We start from the raw sequence: 22530 nt of genomic DNA, 5'->3' as shown, positions 1-22530 counted from the left end.
TGCCCAGAAACACGCCCCACATACAGGGCAGGCAACACCAACTACACACGCAAGCTTGGGACACCAATTGGGCCCCACAAGACTCACTCCCCCACTCACCAAAAAGGCTAAGCAGGGGAGAACTGGCTTGTGGAGAACAGGTGGCTCGTGGACACCACCTGCTGGTTAGTTAGAGAAAGTGTACTCCACGAAGCTGTAGATCTGATAATTTAGAGATAAGGACTTCAATAGGTCTACAAACCCTAAAAGAACCCTATCAAGTTCAGCAAATGCCACGAGGCCAAAAACAACAGAAAATTATAAAGCATATAAAAAAACCAGACGATATGGATAACCCAAGCCCAAGCACCCAAATCAAAATACCGGAAGAGACACAGCACCTAGAGCAGCTACTCAAAGAACTAAAGATGAACAATGAGACCATAGTACGGGATATAAAGGAAATCAAGAAGACTCTAGAAGAGCATAAAGAAGACATTGCAAGACTAAATAAAAAAATGGATGATCTTATGGAAATTAAAGAAACTGTTGACCAAATTAAAAAGATTCTGGACACTCATAGTACAAGACTAGAGGAAGTTGAACAACGAATCAGTGACCTGGAAGATGACAGAATGGAAAATGAAAGCATAAAAGAAAGAATGGGGAAAAAAATTGAAAAAATCGAAATGGACCTCAGGGATATGATAGATGATATGAAACGTCCAAATATAAGACTCATTGGTGTCCCAGAAGGGGAAGAAAAAGGTAAAGGTCTAGGAAGAGTATTCAAAGAAATTGTTGGGGAAAACTTCCCAAATCTTCTAAACAACATAAATACACAAATCATAAATGCTCAGCGAACTCCAAATAGAATAAATCCAAATAAACCCACTCCGAGACATATACTGATCACACTGTCAAACACAGAAGAGAAGGAGCAAGTTCTGAAAGCAGCAAGAGAAAAGCAATTCACCACATACAAAGGAAACAGCATAAGACTAACTAGTGACTACTCAGCAGCCACCACAGAGGCAAGAAGGCAGTGGCACGATATATTTAAAACTCTGAGAAAAATTTCCAGCCAAGAATACTTTATCCAGCAAAGCTCTCCTTCTAATTTGAGGGAGAGCTTAAATTTTTCACAGACAAACAAATGCTGAGAGAATTTGCTAACAGGAGGCCTGCCCTACTGGAGATACTAAAGGGAGCCCTACAGACAGAGAAACAAAGACAGGACAGAGAGACTTGGAGAAAGGCTCAGTACTAAAGAGATTCGGTATGGGTACAATAAAGGATATTAATAAAGAGAGGGAAAAATATGGCAAACATAAACCAAAGGATAAGATGGCCGATTCAAGAAATGCCTTCACGGTTATAACGTTGAATGTAAATGGATTAAACTCCCCAATTAAAAGATATAGATTCGCAGAATGGATCAAAAAAAATGAACCATCAATATGTTGCATACAAGAGACTCATCTTAGACACAGGGACACAAAGAAACTGAAAGTGAAAGGATGGAAAAAAATATTTCATGCAAGCTACAGCCAAAAGAAAGCAGGTGTAGCAATATTAATCTCAGATAAAATAGACTTCAAATGCAGGGATGTTTTGAGAGACAAAGAAGGCCACTACATACTAATAAAAGGGGCAATTCAACAAGAAGAAATAACAATCGTAAATGTCTATGCACCCAATCAAGGTGCCACAAAATACATGAGAGAAACACTGGCAAAACTAAAGGAAGCAATTGATGTTTCCACAATAATTGTGGGAGACTTCAACACATCACTCTCTCCTATAGATAGATCAACCAGACAGAAGACCAATAAGGAAATTGAAAACCTAAACAATCTGATAAATGAATTAGATTTAACAGACATATACAGGACATTACATCCCAAATCACCAGGATACACATACTTTTCTAGTGCTCATGGAACTTTCTCCAGAATAGATCATATGCTGGGGCATAAAACAAGCCTCAATAAATTTAAAAAGATTGAAATTATTCAAAGCACATTCTCTGACCACAATGGAATACAATTAGAAGTCAATAACCATCAGAGACTTAGAAAATTCACAAATACCTGGAGGCTAAACAACACACTCCTAAACAATCAGTGGGTTAAAGAAGAAATAGCAAGAGAAATTGCTAAATATATAGAGACGAATGAAAATGAGAACACAACATACCAAAACCTATGGGATGCAGCAAAAGCAGTGCTAAGGGGGAAATTTATAGCACTAAACGCATATATTAAAAAGGAAGAAAGAGCCAAAATCAAAGAACTAATGGATCAACTGAAGAAGCTAGAAAATGAACAGCAAACCAATCCCAAACCAAGTAGAAGAAAAGAAATAACAAGGATTAAAGCAGAAATAAATGACATAGAGAACAAAAAAACAATAGAGAGGATAAATATCACCAAAAGTTGGTTCTTTGAAAAGATCAACAAGATTGACAAGCCCCTAGCTAGACTGACAAAATCAAAGAGAGAAGACCCATATAAACAAAATAATGAATGAAAAAGGTGACATAACTGCAGATCCTGAAGAAATTAAAAAAATTATAAGAGGATATTATGAACAACTGTATGGCAACAAACTGGATAATGTAGAAGAAATGGACAATTTCCTGGAAACATATGAACAACCTAGACTGACCAGAGAAGAAATAGAAGACCTCAACCAACCCATCACAAGCAAAGAGATCCAATCAGTCATCAAAAATCTTCCCACAAATAAATGCCCAGGGCCAGATGGTTTCACAGGGGAATTCTACCAAACTTTCCAGAAAGAACTGACACCAATCTTACTCAAACTCTTTCAAAACATTGAAGAAAATGGAACACTACCTAACTCATTTTATGAAGCTAACATCAATCTAATACCAAAACCAGGCAAAGATGCTACAAAAAAGGAAAACTACCAGCCAATCTCCCTAATGAATATAGATGCAAAAATCCTCAACAAAATACTTGCAAATCGAATCCAAAGACACATTAAAAAAATCATACACCATGACCAAGTGGGGTTCATTCCAGGCATGTAAGGATGGTTCAACATAAGAAAAACAATCAATGTATTACAACACATTAAAAACTCGAAAGGGAAAAATCAATTGATCATCTCAATAGATGCTGAAAAAGCATTTGACAAAATCCAACATCCCTTTTTGATAAAAACACTTCAAAAGGTAGGAATTGAAGGAAACTTCCTCAACATGATAAAGAGCATATATGAAAAACCCACAGCCAGCATAGTACTCAACGGTGAGAGACTGAAAGCCTTCCCTCTAAGATCAGGAACAAGACAAGGATGCCCGCTGTCACCACTGTTATTGAACATTGTGCTGGAAGTGCTAGCCAGGGCAATCCGGCAAGACAAAGAAATAAAAGGCATCCAAATTGGAAAAGAAGAAGTAAAACTGTCATTGTTTGCAGATGATATGATCTTATATCTAGAAAACCCTGAGAAATCGACGATACAGCTACTAGAGCTAATAAACAAATTTAGCAAAGTAGCGGGATACAAGATTAATGCACATAAGTCAGTAATGTTTCTATATGCTAGAAATGAACAAACTGAAGAGACACTCAAGAAAAAGATACCATTTTCAATAGCAACTAAAAAAATCAAGTACCTAGGAATCAACTTAACCAAAGATGTAAAAGACCTATACAAAGAAAACTACATAACTCTACTAAAAGAAATAGAAGGGGACCTTAAAAGATGGAAAAATATTCCATGTTCATGGATAGGAAGGCTAAATGTCATTAAGATGTCAATTCTACCCAAACTCATCTACAGAATCAATGCAATCCCAATCAAAATTCCAACAACCTACTTTGCAGACTTGGAAAAGCTAGTTATCAAATTTATTTGGAAAGGGAAGATGCCTCGAATTGCTAAAGACACTCTAAAAAAGAAAAACGAAGTGGGAGGACTTACACTCCCTGACTTTGAAGCTTATTATAAAGCCACAGTTGCCAAAACAGCATGGTACTGGCACAAAGATAGACATATAGATCAATGGAATCGAATTGAGAATTCAGAGATAGACCCTCAGATCTATGGCCGACTGATCTTTGATAAGGCCCCCAAAGTCACCGAACTGAGCCATAATGGTCTTTTCAACAAATGGGGCTGGGAGAGTTGGATATCCATATCCAAAAGAATGAAAGAGGACCCCTACCTCACCCCCTACACAAAAATTAACTCAAAATGGACCAAAGATCTCAATATAAAAGAAAGTACCATAAAACTCCTAGAAGATGATGTAGGAAAACATCTTCAAGACCTTGTATTAGGCGGCCACTTCCTAGACTTTACACCCAAAGCACAAGCAACAAAAGAGAAAATAGATAAATGGGAACTCCTCAAGCTTAGAAGTTTCTGCACCTCAAAGGAATTTCTCAAAAAGGTAAAGAGGCAGCCAACTCAATGGGAAAAAATTTTTGGAAACCATGTATCTGACAAAAGACTGATATCTTGCATATACAAAGAAATCCTACAACTCAATGACAATAGTACAGACAGCCCAATTATAAAATGGGCAAAAGATATGAAAAGACAGTTCTCTGAAGAGGAAATACAAATGGCCAAGAAACACATGAAAAAATGTTCCGCTTCACTAGCTATTAGAGAGATGCAAATTAAGACCACAATGAGATACCATCTAACACCGGTTAGAATGGCTGCCATTAAACAAACAGGAAACTACAAATGCTGGAGGGGATGTGGAGAAATTGGAACTCTTATTCATTGTTGGTGGGACTGTATAATGGTTCAGCCACTCTGGAAGTTAGTCTGGCAGTTCCTTAGAAAACTAGATATAGAGCTACCATTCGATCCAGCGATTGCACTTCTCGGTATATACCCGGAAGATCGGAAAGCAGTGACACGAACAGATATCTGCACGCCAATGTTCATAGCAGCATTATTCACAATTGCCAAGAGATGGAAACAACCCAAATGTCCTTCAACAGATGAGTGGATAAATAAAATGTGGTATATACACACGATGGAATACTACGCGGCAGTAAGAAGGAACGATCTCGTGAAACATATGACAACATGGATGAACCTTGAAGACATAATGCTGAGCGAAATAAGCCAGGCACAAAAAGAGAAATATTATATGCTACCACTAATGTGAACTTTGAAAAATGTAAAACAAATGGTTTATAATGTAGAATGTAGGGGAACTAGCAGTAGAGAGCAATTAAGGAAGGGGGAACAATAATCCAAGAAGAACAGATAAGCTATTTAACTTTCTGGGGATGCCCAGGAATGACTATGGTCTGTGAATTTCTGATGGATATAGTAGGAGCAAGTTCACAGAAATGTTGCTATATTAGGTAACTTTCTTGGGGTAAAGTAGGAACATGTTGGAAGTTAAGCAGTTATCTTAGGTTAGTTGTCTTTTTCTTACTCCCTTGTTATGGTCTCTTTGAAATGTTCTTTTATTGTATGTTTGTTTTCTTTTTAACTTTTTTTTCATACAGTTGATTTAAAAAAGAAGGGAAAGTTAAAAAAAAAAAAAAAAGAAAAAGAAAAACAAGGGAAAAAAAAAAAAGATGTAGTGCTCCCTTGAGGAGCCTGTGGAGAATGCAGGGGTATTTGCCTACCCCACCTCCATGGTTGCTAACATGACCACAGACATAGGGGACTGGTGGTTTGATGGGTTGAGCCCTCTACCATAAGTTTTACCCTTGGGAAGACGGTTGCTACAAAGGAGAGGCTAGGCCTCCCTATGGTTGTGCCTAAGAGCCTCCTCCCGAATGCCTCTTTGTTGCTCAGATGTGGCCCTGTCTCTCTGGCTAAGCCAACTTGAAAGGTGAAATCACTGCCCTCCCCACTACGTGGGATCAGACACCCAGGGGAGTGAATCTCCCTGGCAACGTGGAATATGACTCCCGGGGAGGAATGTAGACCCGGCATCGTGGGACGGAGAACATCTTCTTGACCAAAAGGGGGATATGAAAGGAAATGAAATAAGCTTCAGTGGCAGAGAGATTCCAAAAGGAGCCGAGAGGTCACTCTGGTGGGCACTCTTACGCACACTTTAGACAACCCTTTTTAGGTTCTAAAGAATTGGGGTAGCTGGTGGTGGATACCTGAAACTATCAAACTACAACCCAGAACCCATGAATCTCGAAGACAGTTGTATAAAAATGTAGCTTATGAGGGGTGACAATGGGATTGGGAAAGCCATAAGGACCACACTCCACTTTGTCTAGTTTATGGATGGATGAGTAGAAAAATAGGGGAAGGAAACAAACAGACAAAGGTACCCAGTGTTCTTTTTTACTTCAATTGCTCTTTTTCACTCTAATTATTATTCTTGTTATTTTTGTGTGTGTGCTAATGAAGGTGTCAGGGATTGATTTAGGTGATGAATGTACAACTATGTAATGGTACTGTAAACAATCGAAAGTACGATTTGTTTTGTATGACTGCGTGGTATGTGAATATATCTCAATAAAATGATGATTAAAAAAAAAAAAAACCACCACCACCACCTTCTGGTATGTTTTAAATTTTTCCCTAATAAAAAGTTGAAAGATAAAATGGGCACTGTAGACATCACATTTCACCCCCAATACTTCAGCAGGTATCTCTTAAGATCTCCTACACAACCACATTGTTATCACATTCAAGCAAATTCACATGGATGTAAAACCATCATCTAGTACAGAATCCACATTCACATGTCCCCAATTGTCCCAACGATGTCCTTTATAGCTGTTTTGCTTCTAAACAGCTTTTTCTCATTTTCCTTTTTCAGCCTGATTTAATTTTCTAGTGCTTCATAATACTGACACCACTGAAAAGTCCAGACCAGGTGTTCTGCAGAAAATCTCTCATGTGGGTTTGCCTGATTCTCTCTTCATGATTAGATTCAGGATGATACATATTACGCAGGTATACATCAGGGGCACAAGACATGTGTCTGTCCAATGATTGGTGATGCTAAGTTTGGGCTAAGCCTGATCACTTGGTTAGAGCCCCAGCCACCAGATCTCTCCATTTGTAAGAAAAAAAGAAACTTTTTTCCCTTTGAAATTATGAAGTAGGCTGTAGGGTGGTGCTCTGAAACTGCATGATGGTCCTGATCCCCCAACAAACCTTCACCAGTTGCCTTGGCATCCACTGAAGACTCTTGCCTGAACCAATTATTACTATATTGGTTGTAAAATGAACTTCTAATTCTATCCCTTTGTAAATACTCAGTATTTTTGATAGGGTAAATTTACCAGAAACTACCAGCAGAGGACACTAAATGATAGGTGGAATCAGACCTGGAAGACGGGCTTGACAAAATATAAGCCAAACATGAACATAACGAGAAGAGTGTGCAAGTTGCGTGTTCTCGCAGTGTTCTACAGTACAAGGGTATTAAATCCAGTCAGCCTACCAGACCCTATCCCTTCCAACAAATGTCAAAGCTGTTATTTCTGTCAACATTCTCTTAAAGTCTGACACCACTGGTAAATACTGTATATAATGGAACTTTCAGCCATGAAAGAAATGTTCCATATCTGTGCTGTCCAATATGGTGGACACTAGCCAGTAGCTGCTGACATGAGGGCAGCACCAGTGACAAACTCAAATACTTATTCCCACACTACTCAGGGATAAGAGTCACTCTTCACTGAGGGTGGACACCAGGAACCTAGAGCATCCCAGAGCCCTGAGCAGAGACAAGCTTCGTTTTCTCTTTCCTGGACTGGTGGGTAAGAGTTCACTAGCTCCCCTTTGCTGAGGCAGCAGCCCTCCCAGGCTCTGCACTTCATACAGCTCCAGCTCCCTGGAATTACTCCACATCTCCTTTCCACTTCAGTTTATTCAGCACTTCCCTGCGTGTCTGTCTTCGTGCATTTTGTCTTGTGTTGGTGAGAGTGGCCATCAGCTCAGGCCATGGTGGGGATCAGAACCAGATGATGTTCTCCACATCTTAACCAGATGCTACTAGGGGACAACACTGCCATGTAAATTATTTTACCATTAAACGAGTATAAAAAGACATTTGAGGTAGACTTACCGCTTCACCTTCACAGTACTGTCCTGATTCAGTTCTTTCATTCTTTCTTCTACTTTATTCAAGAGCTACAATTAAAAAGGGGAAGGGGGGAGAAAAGTCAATGATCTTATATAATAAAGCTAAGTGGAACATCTAAATTATAGATCAGGAGATTGAGGTCATGTTGACAGAGCTGGGCAATATTGGCACATATCCGAGATACCCAAATGCACCTGTAAACCACCACCACCACCACCACCCCTGCCCCTTCCTTACCGGCAGCCTCTAGTCCGGACTCAATTCCCCACTCCCACCGCCAACTTCTTCCTCTTGGCGCCAGCCCAACCTCAGTCTAAGCTAACAACCAAATAATGGGGAAGGGGAAGGCTATAGGATAATATGGATATAAAATCCTGGTAAACGTTTTTACATTCGTTCCAGTGGAAAGTAAAATCAGTACTCAGTACTCGGGAGGTCATGGGAAAGATTGCAGCCTGGTTCCTGAAAACGACCAAGAACAACTACCTCTCTTCTAAAACCATTCATCTGAATGGATGAAAGTTTAAAATTAGTTAACTTGGAAATTGGCAATTAAGGGGGGAAATTTTTAGCAACATTATTAAACCAAGCAGTTTTTATGACCCTTAAACATGCAAGTAAATAAAAGTGAAAACCCGACATTGTCAACTTCTTCTTTGCCTTCTGCATCATTGTCATAACTCTGAAGGTCCACCAACACCAATCCATGTGGGTAAATTCTCAAATTGGCAAAGCTACAAAGGAAAGTATAAGTTTAAGGTGAGGGACTGTACCATGGCACTCAAATGAAAAAAGCTACCTCCCTAATTAAAGAGAAAAAGACCACTGCTCTTTTTTTTCCTAAATTACATAGTCAACCCTTCTGCTTTCTTACAAGAGCCTTCTTCTTAGTGGGGGGGGGGGGCTACCAGTCATTTAGGGATGATTTAGAGGGAGTCACCAAATGCTAAGGTTTTCAAAACATATTCTTGAGCCCAGAAGGTGATTCAATAGCAAGTTCTGTGAATCTGGTTGTTTTTTAAAAAGTCCCTCAAGTGATTCTGCCAGGTTTAGTGACCACTGCCTTAAAAGAAAGGGGGAGTGGGTAGGAAAGAGCAAACTGAGTTCTCATTAACCTGCAGAGTTCGAAATAGAGCATGCGGTGGTTAAATCCATTCAGTACAGGAGACAGCGAACTACAGTCCTACAGCCTTGCAAGCCACATCCAGCCTGCAGCATGTTTTCTACCGAATGGTTTTATAGTGTTAAAAGGGTTGCTAAAATAAAAAGAAGAATGTGACAGTTATCTTCTGTGGCTCCTTACAGAAAGTCCTGACTCCTACTTTAGTGGATCTGACCAGCTGTTTGTTTTTTTTATGACAGACTATATTAAAGTGTATCATATGCATTAAGACTTAGTAATTGTTTGATGAAACTTCTGTTTCAATTTCATGCATTTATTTGTATTATATATGCAGATGTATATAGACAGGGTTGTGACACAAAATTACTTCTTTATGAGTTGTGGTTAAGGGATCCTTCGAAAATTACTGAACTAGAAGACAAATTCTGTTCAGAGAATGCAGGCAGTGTGCTTGGATTAAAATAACAAAGCTGGTTAACAATCTTCACCTTCAGCCCTTAAATGGCCTCAAAAATCAAGTTCAGGCCCTGAGGCCCTTCTGCCCCCTGAATGAGCTGATAAACCTTTCCTTCCCTCTCCAGCAGCACAAAGGAGGGGTGAGCCCAGGGTGCAGGGAAAAAAAAGAAAAATGCCCCCTCTTCCCCACCTGGGTGGTTCTAGCAGAGTCCTCCCTCCAGAGAATTACACGAACACAGAGAATGCTGAGATTGCTGGAAAGGAAATAAGGTCAAGTACCAACCTTAGGGACTGGAGCTCTTAGGAATAAAAACAGAAAAATAGAGAAAGACAAAAAGTTATCAGAGAAAACTGGTCCTTGCCCCTCTTTCTTCAGGTTCTCACTGTTTCACAAAAGGACCATGTGCCCAGAAGCCAGGCTTGTGGCCAGCTGTCCCTTCCCCTACACCTATGCGTTGGGGGAGAAGTTGGGTTTCAGGAGAGGCATGCCATTTTTTAAAATTATTTCAAAAATCACTTCCAAACAATTCTTGCCACTCAAACTCCATGTGGGAAGAATTCTATGCCCTGTGCATGGCAAATTCTACAGTAGAAACTTCAAGAACTGTAGTAGGGAAGTAGGCAGGGGCCTGGCTGCAAAGTCCTTTTTAGGTGATGGTAGGAGTCAAGGCTTCACCTGGGGGTGAGGAGGAGCCCACTGAGGTGGCAGAGTGATAAATTCCAATTTGCTGTGGAGAAAAACCTGCCTCTGAGTGAGGACCGTCTGTGTGGAGGGTAAGAGAGGGACGGGAGGGAGAGCCAAGAAAAGGTGCCTGAACAAAGGTGTTGAGTGTCAGTCTGCAGGAGGTATGTGGGTCAAGGACAGCTGCAGCACCTCTACTAGGGAGACTCTCCATGAACTTGGCAGGACCGTGGCACAGGAAAGCAGAGGAGGGTTTGGGGGTGGGGGGTGAAGCATTCTGCACCACCCTTAAGGAAGAAATAATTGGCAATACCTTTGAGCTCCCTGCTAAACACATATGGAGGTTTGCTATGTAGTTAAAGATAAAAGTCTGGACTTGGGAGAGAGGGGTAGGGTGATCCTTGAGTGGTATCAGGATAGAGAACAAGAATTAATGCCCCAGGGCATTAATTCTTGAATTCTTGAACCAAGCTGAGAGCTGAGAGAAGCTAAGAGAAAGAAACCCAGAGACAGTTTGGAGAAAGCCATTCTGAAGAGAAAGCCATTTTGAAGCACAACCCAGAAGCAAAGGACCAGCAGACACCAGCCATGTGCCTTCCCAGCTGACAGCGGTGGACGCCATCGACCATTCCTCAGTGAAGGTATCCTCTTGTTGATTCCTTAGTTTGGATACTTCTAGGGCCTTAGAACTGTAAATTTGTGACCTAATAAATTCCCTTTATAAAAGCCAATCCATTTCTGGTATTTCGCATAATGGCAGCATTAGCAAACCAGAACAAAATCAGTCAAGATATAATGTAAACCAAGATTTCAGAAAATACAAAGAACTTATGTCACTGGCATTTTCTGTTATTGGTCATTTCTTAACTTAGGTTCTTTTTCACACTCTCAGAACACATCTACTTCTTTCATCTATATATTGACTATGCAAAGTCGATATCCTCTTTAAAGTTCTTAAATTTAAAAACAAAAAACAAGCAAGCAAACAAAAAAACACCATCACCTTGAGTTCTTGGATCAGCTCAGCTTCTTGCCAAGCCACAAATGACTTTATCATCCTGCCTTTTACTTTAGACTCCATGAATTGATGACCACTTTTATTAGTGCTACTCAAAGGTGGGGGGGTGTTGATTTCAGGCCTGGCCCTGGCCTACTGAATCAGAAACTCCAGGGATGGGGCCCAGGAATCTGTTTTAACTAACTGCAGGTTCACTCGCTGTCCTGTGGTTCTTGGCCCTGGTCACACAGAACCACCTGGGGGCTTTCAAAGAAAAACTGATGTCTGAGCCCAGTGGCAGCATAATCTTGGGGGTGGGGTCTAGCATGGGTATTTTATGAAAGCTCTCCCAGGTGATTCTATTGTGTCACTAGGGTTGACAAGCACTGAAGTCTAGCCCTGTCCTCAAAAGATGGCAAAAGAAAGGTGGAAAAAACAATAACCAGACCACCACCCCTCACGATGTGTGCCCCATCCCCCATCCCTTTGGTCCCCCTTCTCGGCTCCTTCCTTCCGGGCCCAGAGCTGAAGAGCAGCTCAAGGCCAACTCACCTGCCGTTTTTGTTCATGTAGGTTGCTAAATAGCCATGGTCCTGCCAGGTATACACTGACTCCGTCATTCCCTGCTCCTGGAAAATGGACTGGAGGCCTTTTAGAATGGTCTCACCATCAGCTGGAGAATGCAGAGAAGAAGCCAAGGTGGTCAGAATGAAACAAGTTCCAAAGGAAATCCAATGTGTGCACTGCTCATCCCCTGTCACGGGCTATGAGCATTCTCGCCCTGGCAAGGCCAGGCTACAGAGATCACCAGGTAATCCAATAAGAACATAAAAACCAACCAGATAGCGGAGCCAAGGATGCACACAGACAGCAACCCAACTGAAGACAGCATAGCATAAAATATTCAGCCTAACTGGAAATCAAAGAAATGCAAGGATGAAAAAGGCAAATAAAATAAAAGCAATTCTACTTTAGTTTACATAAGTTAATTAATCAGAATATACAGTTCTAGCAAGAGGATGTCCATGGGATGACTGGGTATTATAAATGACTTCAAAACTTTAAGCATTATTTTCCAGGTGCTGAACAATAAGGATGTATTCCATTTATAATCAGAAAAAAAAATAAATTATATGGTGAGATTCAGGAACATACTATTTCTAAGTGGTAGAAACTGAACAACAATTCCATATGGAACCAATCTGTAAATCCCCTTCCCTGGCCCCATGGTCCAGAAGCCAATCTTCCCTCTCCCACTCCACCTCCCTCCCAAGCAAAGCTTGGCATCCCCACGTAGGACTAAGGTCAAGGTTATAGAAATGAACCCTCTCACTCCCCAAAACAGGCAAACAGACAAGAGACCTGTGTAGTCCCACCAACTGTGTGAAAGGAAGAAGAGGGAAACCAAGGGGACTTCCAACAGCCCCAAGAACTAGAGAAACCCTCCATAAATATCACCAACATGTATCCCCCATGCCACGCCCCTCCCCAAGGAAGGGGTCTCCTTTCAGACTACAGTGCCGAGAGGCCAATCTGTGAGGGCTTAGCTGAAAATCTACAGAGGGATAAGGGGGTCCTTGGTCAGGTCGGATGGTCCAAGCCCTGTGGACTGCCAAAATTAACTAACTAAAGCCACTTCCGGGTAAAAGGCAAGCTTTAGGGAAAAACTACTGGAGTAGAAGCCACATCACACACCTATCTCAATACAAGCGCCTACAAACACGAGGAGCGGGCCCAAAGTATCATTAAATTCTCACTCACTCCTAGCAAAAGTGGGTCTCTGGGACACTCATTTGGCAGAAAATAATCTAGCTTGCTTCGCTATTCTGAAATGGGTTTCAGGAGATTAAAAGGGAAGGCCTGAATTACATTCCCGGAACTGCAGTCTTTTAAAATAGAATTTCACAAAAATGGGGGAAAAAAAAGTCTGATTTCAATTTTGATAAAAAGGAACTACCTCGTTCAGTTTGTGTTTGTCAATGGCTACTGGGAGGGGATCAGCCCACTGTGGAAGCGAGTGAGCCGTGGGGCAGGACAGCCAGAGGTCCACATTCTCCAAGTATCTCAGCAGTGCTTGCCCTACACAGGAAAGCCACCATGTAATTATTCAATTCCTCCTTGGCTAAAACAGATGTTTTCTCTTTTGAGAGTGAACACAACAAATCACCACTCCTGGTTAATGGACTTGAGACTGGATTCTGTTGGCACGTTATGAAACAGAAAACAAATTGCCCACACTGGTGAAGGGAAAGGTGCAGGGGGGGCCACGTGTGTGACCTGCCAGACCAGGCAGGAAACGAGGACCACGGGCTCAGGGGCTGAACTAGAGCTAACTGTCAACTTGGGGCCAGAGAAAGGGGAGCCTTTATCTACTTCACGCAAAGACCTTGACTGCCGGCCAAACCCAGCAGGGCAACCTTCCTCTTTTTCTAACTGGCACAATTAGCACAAAGGCTCCATGTGGGCTAATGGAGGCCCTGCCGGCCAGGTTCCAAACTGAAGATGCAACGTTACAAAAGAAATCAAATCTGAAGTGTCACTTGTTTCTATACCATGTTTTTATACCGCAGTGCGGTAAAAATTTGTGCCAAGTCTGAATGTGTTTCTGGCAGTAGACAGCTCATTCATCCACATGCCTAGTTCATTTGTGTTGCCATGAGGCCCATGTGAACACTTGAGTGGGTCTGAAAGGGGTACGGGGAGGACGCTGTCAGCAAAGGGGCTCAGCATGTGTTTGTCCACTCTACTGCCCACCTCACTCCATATTCACCTCCCTCCGGACAGCAGGCCTCCATGCTGCTCCTGTTCCCAGCCCTAGGGGAAAGACTCCAGAAATGGGAGCTTTCCGGATCAGTTATAAAGTAAAAACTGAAAGCCAAAGCTACCGCTGCAAGCAGGAGCCTGAGGAGTCATCTTGATCTCAGGTGCTCAATAAATGTTTTGTGGATAAATGAAAAAGTATTTCATTTGGCTAAAATAAGTACATTTATTATAGCTTTGCAGTTTCTAGAACATTCAGACCGGTGGTTTTCAACCCTAGCTGTGCATTAGAATCACCAGGGGAGTTTTAAAAATTCCAATGCCACACCCAAGACCAATTAAAATACAAATCTGGGGGTGGGACCCAGGCATCAGTATTTTTAAAAGCTCCCTGAGAAATGCTCATATGTAGCCAAGGCTATGAACCACTGATCTAAACCACCCTCTACAAAAGGGAAAAAGAAAGCCCTTACTATAGTAATTATGCCCAGGTCACTTAAAAGAGTTCTAGAAAATATTCAACAAAATGGAAGGTCTGCAGAGTCCAAACTCTACTAACTGTAGCTACAGGTAACCCATGATACACCCTAGAGCGTGCTTGAAAATTATCAAATTTCAGCCTTCACATCTGTCTAATAAGGAACACATGACATGACCAAACAAAAGGGACTTGCTCTATGGGTGCTCCTCAATACTGGGGTGGGGCTGACAATCCAGTGTGCAGAACTGTCCCTCACAGGATGGCAGCAAAACCCAGTCATGCCCACCAACCAAGCCTACTAAATGTCAGCAGTGCCCCCCACCCCATCAAAAAGAGACCCCACACATCAAAAAGGGGGGTTCAATCCCTTGAGAACTCCCAGATGCTCCACAACATGGAGCCTTGGGGTCAGAGGATACCCAAATTTGGGAACACAGGATAGACACCATAAATGCCTGCAAATCAGAAGAATATTTGGAGGTAGTTGTGAATGCTAAGGAGATATAACCATACTGCTTTCAAGTGCACATGGTAATTCAGACTGGGTTAATAAAGTTGTTTGGCAGCAGTTCTTAGAAAATTCCATTCAATGAACAAGCAGGAATGATGTGTGACTTGCGTATCACATGGAACCTTCCAGAGTGCTCAGTACAGAACGACCTCTCCCAGGGCAAACACAAAGTCCCCGTTTCCAGACCATTGCCACTTGGTGTTTGACAGTAACTCAGAAGCAAAAACAAAGCAAAGCAAACAAACAAAAAAACTTGGAGGTATTGTCCAAATTAAATACATCACTACAAAAGAAGGGAAGGGAAAAGGAAGGAGGACCTACATTTCATCTCCCTGACTCAGTTTTCTCCAGACATCTATTTACAGGCCTCTCTTGGAGAATATTTCCTTCCTGTGACGCTGCCCATCAGCTCCAGGTGGCCAAGGTCTGGCTCTGCAGCTCCAGCTGGAACCTGTTCCCCAGCCCCACACTGTGCCATCCCAATCACAAGTCTTAAATCAAAACTAGGCTCCTGACTTCCCTTCCTACCTCAAGGCTTATACCACCTACCATTTACGATCCCCCCGTAATGGTCCCCTCCCAAAGCTTTCTCACAAGTTCTCCACCATGGCCCCTCGGCCCTTTAAACTCACTAGCCCAGAATACCCCTCACTCACAGATCTAATTTCCTCAACCATAAAATGGGGCCCTGTACACATCGGTTTAGTAGGTGAGTGGCACTGAGCCAACCTGATGGTCCAGGGAGTTGTGCATGAATAACCCTAAGACATCACAGACCCTGGCAAAAAGAGAAACATGCTTAAGTTACATGGCCAGTTCTTTGGCTTTAGGAGGCTAAGACACTGTAACCTCCTTAACCAATTGGATTCCATTACAGAGGCTGCCCTCAGTCTTTCCAATAAATACGTAACTCTCACACATCCGGGGGGAAAAAAAAGCTCCTGACTAGCTCCACTTGTGACCTTGGCTTGCAGCTTTATGTCTTTTTCAACTTCAAAAACTTCAGCTAAGAAAACTCATGGCATGGGCATGCAGGTGGCATGTGGGCTTTCTTAAGGCTGCACACTCTTGAGTCTCTGAGCATGGGTGGACAGACACCTGCCCTTCTTCAGAGCTATTAGACTCCACCTGCCTGCCTGCCCTGCCATTAGCCAGAGCCTTGAATTCTCTGCAAAATTAAGGGGTTGGAGCAGATTTGGGTTCACATTCCTTTTGGCTCTGACCTTCTCTGGCATTTAAGCAACAACCAGCTTATGAATTTCAGAGATGAATTTCTATTCTTGCCAGGCATATTTTTCCTTATGAAGGCTGGAAATGCCAAGACTTGCCACCAAGCCCCCTGCACCCCACCCCGCACCCCAGTCCTTTGCCACTCCCACAGCCTGCTCAACTATGTAAGCTCCAAGGGACTGGTTAATTATTCCCATCATTGTACCATGTCCAACATGATAAGGCCCAAAGCCAAGCCTCCGTTTCCAGCCCACCTCCTTTTCCAGCAACTCCCGTCACTCCACATCCCATCCATCCCACAAATCAGTCAATATTTTCGAAAGCCCATGCCCTGACTCATACTTTATTTTCCTCTTCCCCTTGTCTTCCTCACCCACAAATGCTTACCATTTAACACCCAGCTCAAAGGGCCCAAAGTCTGGAGATTCCTCCCATCCCAGTCAGGGTCCCCCTTCCTCCTCCCATCAGGGATCAGCACTCTCCTCATGGGAAGATGACCCAGAAACTGGTTGGCAACAGATAAGTATTTGCAGGTTACTGCAAGGAAAAGCACGAACACAGGCATCCTTTTCCCAGAACCAGAGAATCTAAAGATGGAACACCTAAGAGCCAGGCTTGGGTTGGGTTTATTTTCCCTTCACACATAAATCAGCTCTTTGCTTTTCTTGCCAGGCCCCTCAACTTAAAAGAGGAAGAAAGGAAAACTGTACCCAGTACAGTCTGAAGTCATTCCGATAATCTGCTTTAAAAATCCATTCAGAGGTTCTCTACCTTGATTGTGCTGGTGGTTACATGACTGTGTGCGTTGGTCAAAACTCAAAGACCTGTTGTACGATAAAAAGGGTGAATTTTCCTCTACGTAAATTATACCTCAATTAAAAAAAAATCTGCTCAGGAATTACCAACACGGCTGGCATAACCCTGTCTGAGGGGAATAACAAAATAGTGCAGCGTTTCCCATGGTCTCCATGGTGGTGAGGTTCACGTGTCAACTTGGTCAGGTGATGGTGCCCAGCTGTCTGGTCACACAAGCACTGGCTTATGTCCTTTTTTTAATGTAATTTTACTGAGATACACTCACACACCATATAATCCATCCAAAGTATATAATCAATGGCACACAGTATCATCATATAGTTGTGTATTCATTGAGTGGCTATCTACTGCTGCGAGGATATTTAGTGGACTTCAGTCTTCAGTACACTGATTGCACCCATGGCTAATGACATCTGCAGTCAGCCAAGGGGAGCGTCTTCCGCAGTGAGAGACCTTTAACCTAATCAGTGGAGGGCTTTTAAGGAAGAGATGATAGCTTCAGTGGACAAGAGAGGGAACTTTCCTCTTTGGCCGGCCAGCCTCTCCTTCATCGGAGTGCCAGCTCCAGTCTGACCTATGGAATTTGAACTCGTGCATCCCCACAGTTGTGTGAGACAACTTCATAAAATCTCATACTATTTAAAGATATCTCCTGTTGGTTCCGTTTCCCTAGAGAATCCTGACTAATACAGTCTCTCTCATTTGAGCCAGTTGCTCAGAACCACATATGGGTCAACAACTTCTGAACTCACTCAGGATATGCTAGGTTTAAACAAAAACATGAGTATTGACAGACGGTGAAACCAGATTACTCCAATCAAGTGACAAGCAGAAGTCATCTTCGTATTTCACCATAAAAAAGGGACTTAACGTGTAAATTCAAAATTATGTTAAAAATTTAAAAATATTTTAAAACACTTAAAATATAGTGAAAACATTATGCTGAGTGAAAGCCAGACACAAAAGGACAAATATTGTGTGATTCAACTTATCTGAAATGTCCAGAATAAGCAAATTTTCAGAGACAGAAGGCAGATTAGTGGTTGCCAGGGGCTGGGTAGCAACAGTAATAGGGTTTCTTTACGGGATGATGAAAAAAAAAAAACTTTCTAAAATTGATTGTGGTGATGGTTGTACAACTCTGAATATATTAAATGGGTGAACTGTATGGTATGTGAATATCTCAACAGAACTGTCAAGAAAAAAAATAAAAAAACCCAACCAGCTGAGCCTTCCGATTTCCAGTTTCTGAGAGGTAACCAAAGCAACAGGGAGTACCATGAGTCGTGCCCTAGGCACAGGGCCCAAACCCACCACGGGCCAAGGGGCTGCTGGCTTTCTCTACCCATCCCCACCCATCACCCCCATCACTGAGAGCGTGGCCAGCGTCTGCTATTGGCGCAGTGAGGAAGGCAGAGCCCTGAGCTCCCATGGAACTTTCCTCCCAGTCAAGCCAGCTACAACCACTGGCTCAGGGCCTCTGCTCAATCACAATGGCAAGGTGGGGCTGCAAAATGCAGAAAGGGAAAACGAGAGAAACAATTTGGAGAAGCTATTTTTAGAGCGTGGTTTCTGATGTTCACAGAGCACAGCAATCAAACCTGGAAAAATTAACTACAGAAAGAAAAAAAGAAAAAAAAAAAAAGACCTACTGAAGTTGGATTAACTGCCATAAAACAGCAACACATAAATAACACCCAAGCTTTTTTCATGCAAACATGGGGTAAGGAAAACCATCTGGGAATGTTTATAATACAAACCACAGTGACTATTTCTTAAAAGGCCCATTAGGGTAGGCCTTAGTATATTGTAAATGTGCTGCTAATTATTTCCCTGCTGCGTCCTCCCTTTCCCTCTGCATGGGATAGTGGTTAAAGGGGCATTTCCCATATACACTTGGGGCCAACTCCCATCGCTCCCACATCCTGGCACACATACCCGCCTAACACCTACCGGAAAGGGGGCAGGACCCAGCCTCTCTACATTAAAATGACACCGACCCAGGTCCTCCATGAGGACCCAAATTAAAGTAGGGTTTATAAAAATACAATTGACAACAACACAATCCTAATCCCTCTTTAGTCTGGAAACAAACACTAATCCAAATTGATACCCCCTTCTTCCTGGCAAGCACATTTTCCCCACAAGACTAGGCGAGTCTTAAAAGTAAAGACACAGCCCACAAACCTTCATTCACCCTGGCTGCCTCAAATGCACTGGGTGGGTAGGACCTTGACAAGAGCTGTCAAGCGACTCCAACTCTCCTGTCCTTACATTCTGACTTAAACCCACATGGAATTCTAACAAAGGTAGGTAAAATAATGCAAAACAGAAGAGAGTATGATAAAGCTTGGCTTTCATTTGGGGGAAAGGTAATCCTGTTAATTTGTGATTGAGACACGAATATCCAGGACATTTCTTCTTCCAAATGAATCGCTCAGACAATGTAAGGCACCCTATGGTGCGATGTAGACACCACCAGCTTAAGGAACCTGTGGTCGAAGGAGTCGACTTGAGCCTAGAGCTGCGGAAGATAAACGAGTGAAGACGGCCAAGGCAGAGGACACAGAAAAGAGATGGTGGAACAACAACCCCGTCTTGGGTGCCCACGCTACAGACCAACAGGAAAGAGAAGTTGAAGAAGTGAAGCGAAACCAGCCAGAGCAGCATCATAAAAAGGACAACGAAGAAAACGTCCAGAGGGAGTTGCAGTGTTTGAGGTTAGAGGGCAGGAGAACAAAGATTTACTAAGGCATCTGGACTGAGTAAAATGACCAGCCCATAGCTTTAGTTCCAAATCGGCACCTATCCCTACCACACCCTCCTCTGGCTGAGCAGCGGGAGGAACACAGAGGTTTCAGAGCTGGCCCAAGGTCAGGCGGTAATGGCTTCCTTCAGCTTCGCCCAGAAGGGGAACAAGATTGCTCTCCTAAATTAGAAACTCTGGGGTTGCCACTTTTACTACCCATATGAAATATGCTTTCTGAGCACTTAACCAATATTATGACTCTCTGGCTTTCTTCCCACCGCAGTTAAGTAGGCAGAACCCCTCCTCCTTACGGGTCCTACCTATTACCATGGGTGTTTCTCTGAACATTTCATGGTTTCCGTCCTGAGCTCCTATGCCAAAGCTCCATGGGAATCAACAATGAAGTCTCATTCCCAAAGATAAAAACTATTTGGATTCTGTGATATCAAAAATTACATTTAGATCAGAGCTGCCCTTCAGAAAGCCCCTCCATCTTCCCTCCCTCTGCTCAGGAATTACCAACACTGCTGGCATGACCCTGTCTGAGGGGAATAACAAAACAGTGCAGCATTTCCCATGGTCTCTGTGGTGGTTAGGTTCACATGTCAACTTGGTCAGGTGATGGTGCCCAGCTGTCTGGTCACGCAAGCACTGGCTTATCTATTTTTATTTAAATGCAATTTTACTGAGATATACTCACACACCATATAATCCATCCAAAGTATGCAATCAATGGCACACTATCATCATATAGCTGTGCATTCATTGACTGGCTTATCTACTGCTGCGAAGACATTTTGTGGACTTCATCAGTACTTTGATTGCACCTGTGGCTAATTACATCTGCAGTCGGAAAACTCAACAAACGGGTCTGCCCCCTTCAGAATGGGCCTCTAAGGAGATCACCAGCATCTAGGAGGTGCTCAGGGGAAAAAATGAGACTGGAAAATAGTACAGAGATGAAAGATAAAGTACACACATCAAAACTACCCAAACATGGAGAGGGGTATGTGCTATGATGGATTCCAGATGAGGAAAATGCCATGTGGGGGGCCTGGGAATCTGTACTTTAAAATTTTCCAGATGGCTCTGAAGCAGGCCGCCAACATCACAGGACTTTGATGGTCTAAGATAGGGGTCAGCAAACTTTTTTCTGTTAAAGGACATGTTGTTAATATTTTAGGCTTTGGGAGCCAAATCAGATCTCAAGCACAAAGTCTTCTTGGTGGGTCATTTGTTTTTTAACAACCCCTCAAAAATACAAAAATCATTCCTAGCTGGAAAGCCATAAAAAAACAGGCTAGCCTTTGTTTGCTTAGTTGTCTAAGGTCTTCTCCAGCTCTAACTCCTTGCCAACAGGGATGGGGACCCTCAGTTGCAATTCTACTGCCTGGATTTCTAGAAGCGACGTTCTTAAAATTCAAGATTACAATAATCTGTGGAATATTTCCTATATTCATGTTAGCAACTTATTAAATGTTGAAAACTATAAGAGCAAAATAACCTATATTACTAGGACCTCTGCTTTTTTTAAGGAATACATGGAAGTAACATTAGCAGCTAATGGAAACATTGCCACAACAGGGATGAGCAACAATATTTAAGGGGACCAGAGTCCATTTTCAAGTATTAAAAACTAACTATTGCGGACTTCCATTTCCAAGAAGATGAAGTGGACATCCGCTTCCCTATTCCTCCCACTAAGTGCAATTAAAAACCCTGGACATTATCCATAAAAGAAACATAAGAAGACTCCAAAAGGTGTAGAGAAGGAGGTAGACCAGCTAGGGACCTCAGGACCTAAGACGCTTAACCCAGGGGTGAGACTAAGCCATTTTTGTCCCATCTACCAAAACTTCAACAGCAGTTATCTATTTGCGATAAGAATACAGAGCTGGGGTCCCCTTTCTTTATATTTCTCTACATCCTCTATGTAGTCTAAATTGAGCATATAACTCTTAAAATGGAAAAATTATGCAAAAAGACAACAGCATAAACCATTACTTGAGCAGCTACTGCAGTCTCTTCAAGTAAAGCTAGATCCTTTATTCAAAGAAAAAAAATGCACACAGGAATTCCATTAACAATTTAACACTCACAAAATGCTCTTAAAAAGTCTTATAATTCTTGTACCTCATACCAAAGGGAGTGGGTTGATGGTAAGCTCTTTCCCCTGTCTCCAACATCAGCCACCTGCTCCAGACTAGACAAACATTTAGGCCCATGACCATCAGCCTTGAAACCCCCAAAGCAACTGGGCTACTTAGCTGTAGTGTAAGGCCATTCAGAGATTCAGTGTTAACATTTATAAATACCAACACCACTACTGTTTCCCAAAGCATGATCCTGGGCACCAGTCCTGAAAATGACTGTGAGAAAAAGGGCTCCGTGTTGAACCAACTTTGAGGAACAGTTGATATTCACCTCCATACTCTGAGACTGGCAGAGAAATTCAGAATGCCGATTAGCATACTTGCCTGACCTCCGGAAGGGATAATTTGCTGTTAATGTAACAATGTCCTAGAAATTGCTCAGGATTCTTACTGAAGAAATTTCCATCTTAAGGATAAATGGACTCCTGCGACACAAACACATAGGCAATAACTTAAAAATCAAAGTGTCCCTTAAAAATTCTGCTTTCATAACTTAGGGAGGCCCTTTAAATAAAGTAGGCC

General features: G+C 42.4%; 1 protein-coding gene across 1 annotated transcript in view; it reads right to left on the bottom strand.

Annotated features, from left to right (window-relative positions):
• The window catches only part of SMS (spermine synthase), a 63343-nt gene that overhangs the window by 27003 nt on the left and 13810 nt on the right, over positions 1 to 22530 (bottom strand). The window contains exons 2-4 of the mRNA XM_037821440.1: positions 11861 to 11981; positions 8691 to 8784; positions 8033 to 8097 (exon numbers count right to left, since the gene is read on the bottom strand). Of these exons, the coding sequence (XP_037677368.1) occupies positions 8033 to 8097; positions 8691 to 8784; positions 11861 to 11981 (280 nt within the window). The remainder of the gene's footprint in view (positions 1 to 8032; positions 8098 to 8690; positions 8785 to 11860; positions 11982 to 22530) is intronic.

Source organism: Choloepus didactylus, chromosome X (assembly GCF_015220235.1).
Source record: "Choloepus didactylus isolate mChoDid1 chromosome X, mChoDid1.pri, whole genome shotgun sequence".
Classification (NCBI taxonomy): Eukaryota; Metazoa; Chordata; class Mammalia; order Pilosa; family Megalonychidae; genus Choloepus; species Choloepus didactylus.
The sequence above is the reverse complement of the archived record's forward strand: the minus strand, read 5'-3'. Positions and strand labels throughout refer to the sequence as shown.